Here is a 2,500-nt window from a genome sequence, read left to right as displayed (position 1 = left end):
AGTTATTCTACCTTGGCAATCAATCGGAGAACTAATCTAAGGGCCTGTCATCTCACGTGCTTTACTAATGAATAAGTGACAATGTATAAATATATAAATCAACAATATATACAAGTGTGCACTCCTGGAATGCAAGTTTGACCTCTATACTCCCCTCATTGTAAATTTGTAAACTGTGTAAAAAAAATCTTGAAATGTTATATTCAATTGGAAAGCAAGGACAGATTCTTCAGTAGTTAGTTATATGAGGACTGCATTAGGTTTGGGAAAATCTACGGACAATGTCACAAAGTGGGGGGGGGGGGTGATCTACATTCACTGATACATGAAATAATCCACAAAGACAAAAAATAACGTCAGAAATGAAGAAAATAGACCACACTAAATGTCAGAATGAGAATAAATCCACGATAAATGTGTTTTGGGTCTTGGGTTCATTCACTGGTGTCTGTGGATTACCAGGAGTGCCCCCAAGGTTGTTAGTAAGAGTAATAAGTTTATGATTGAAATGAGCACTTGATTTCTTGTAACCTATGAAATCCATGGTTGTGATATTGACAGTTATGCTAATAAAACAACTTTCATGGCTTTAATAATCATATGAGACTGGTACTTGTCACTCCTTCATAAATAAAACACTTAAACCGAGTCAAAAAATCTCTCTCTCTCTTCAATCCTCTACTTTAAAGTTAAACTTCTCTCTCAAAACTTAAATAAGACAGTGCCAACATTACAAAGCTAAAGAGAGAGAACAGTAGTGGGAAACAACCCATGAGAACGTCATATGCGGCACGATTCCCCATATCTCAACATACCGAAAAACCCTGTAGTTCGGCCTCGACATGCTTCATAATCACCACCGCGCCCTTGGACTGTTCCTTAGTCAAGGGCGACGTAAGGGCCAAGATGGCAAGTCGTAATTCATCAGGAAGTCTGATAAGCTGCATCGTAGATAAGTTTTTCGTCTTCCTTCACGCGTGTCTTCCCTCGCCATGCTGCGTCAAGGCAAGACTACGCGATATGTTTGTTTACCTTATATACTAATATTTTAAAAAATATTTTAAATTTTGATTTTATGACGAATAGATCAGATTTCATAAGATAATCGAAAATATCTAGAACGAAATTCAACTATTTGAAATATATGGGAAGAAAGTGATTCGAACGACGGCATTCTTTTAGGCTTTACTCTTGCCTTGGCCTCTCCCTTAACCCAACATGGCAGGTCTCTCCGATGATTACTATTCCCGGTAAGATTGAATATTTCTCTGAACAGGATGTGAGTATGGATATTATTTCGCCCTGGACGTTGCCCAATCAGTTTGTAAGGAGCCAGGGAGAAAATTAGCGCCCATTTTGGTTCCGAGATGTGGTGGGGAAGTGGAAAAAGTAGATAAGTTGATGGTGTGATTGTTGATCGCGTCGTGGTGGAATTACAAACAGTAATTTCATATTTTTGGAATTGGAATTTGACGAAGCGCTTGCAATATTTAAATGATAATTACTAGAATCAGGGGGGCTATTAGAACATTCGGGAAATATTTTCAAGAGAAATAAAAAAAGAATGAAGCCAGCCTGCCATTCTCACATTTTACTTTGACCTGGTTTGACCTGTTGACCTCGGTCCTAGGTTAGTAATGCAGGTCAGTTTGTCTCGTTATTTACCGCAAATGGGGCTGTGTTGCGGGTGTTGTTTCGGTTTTTGATGGGAGTCTCATTTTTTGGTCCTAGATATCTGATGGGAGGGTGAGGTGTGGGGGGATAGAGGCATTTTTGTGTTTGTTGGATTTTTTTTGGTTTTTGTTTTGATTTATATCATGGGGGTTTATGTATAAGCATGTATTCTGGATGACTCCTAGTATTTGTAATGTTTTGAAATAATCCGCTAAGAAATTTTGTTTTGAAAAGTCACCATGTTAGAGAATATGATTGTACAACAGCTGTTGCATTGTGAAATATGCTGGAAAATTGTTTAAAAATTGTGTCAGCTATGACTGAAGATGAAGGTCAAACTTACTGTCGTGCACAAAATTTAGTTAAAGTATGAGATATATTATTCAGAACTGTTCATGGCAAACAGTGAAAGGTGCATGTTTCGCAGCGGCGCTATATTTCTGATTTGGTTGGTAAAAAGAAATCTAGGAGAAAATAGCAGGTGTACAGCATGGCACAAAATGCTTCTTAATGAAAGTTGTAACTTGACAGTCTTCATCATCTTGCACACTGTATTGAGTTTCAAGGTAATATTTAGACTCCAATTGATGTCATTTGTCAGTTATCAGACTATTGTGTATGCAAGTGATGATGTACTATATAAAAATGTTTTGTGATATTTTTGAAGTCAATTCTGCTTGAATTGGTGAATCAGAGTAGGACTTTTTTCTCGTAATTTTATAGGTGGGAGTTCTAGTAATCTCAAATCTTTCGTGATCAGTGTGATGGGAAGCTTACTTTGTGAGGCCCATTCCGATACAGGCATAGTTTCAAACATTTGACATGA

The 2,500-nt window shown here is 37.4% G+C and overlaps 1 protein-coding gene across 1 annotated transcript in view; it reads left to right on the top strand.

Annotated features, from left to right (window-relative positions):
- Window positions 1-1,175: 1,175 nt before the first annotated feature.
- Window positions 1,176-2,500, top strand: part of LOC138866909 (eukaryotic translation initiation factor 4H-like) — a 30,544-nt gene continuing 29,219 nt past the window's right edge. Inside the window, exon 1 of the mRNA XM_070141038.1 lies at window positions 1,176-1,250. Coding sequence (XP_069997139.1) covers window positions 1,219-1,250 — 32 coding nt within the window. The 5' untranslated portion in view covers window positions 1,176-1,218. The remainder of the gene's footprint in view (window positions 1,251-2,500) is intronic.

This window comes from Penaeus vannamei, chromosome 27 (genome assembly GCF_042767895.1).
Source record: "Penaeus vannamei isolate JL-2024 chromosome 27, ASM4276789v1, whole genome shotgun sequence".
Classification (NCBI taxonomy): Eukaryota; Metazoa; Arthropoda; class Malacostraca; order Decapoda; family Penaeidae; genus Penaeus; species Penaeus vannamei.
This window is presented reverse-complemented; position numbering and strand designations above follow the sequence as displayed.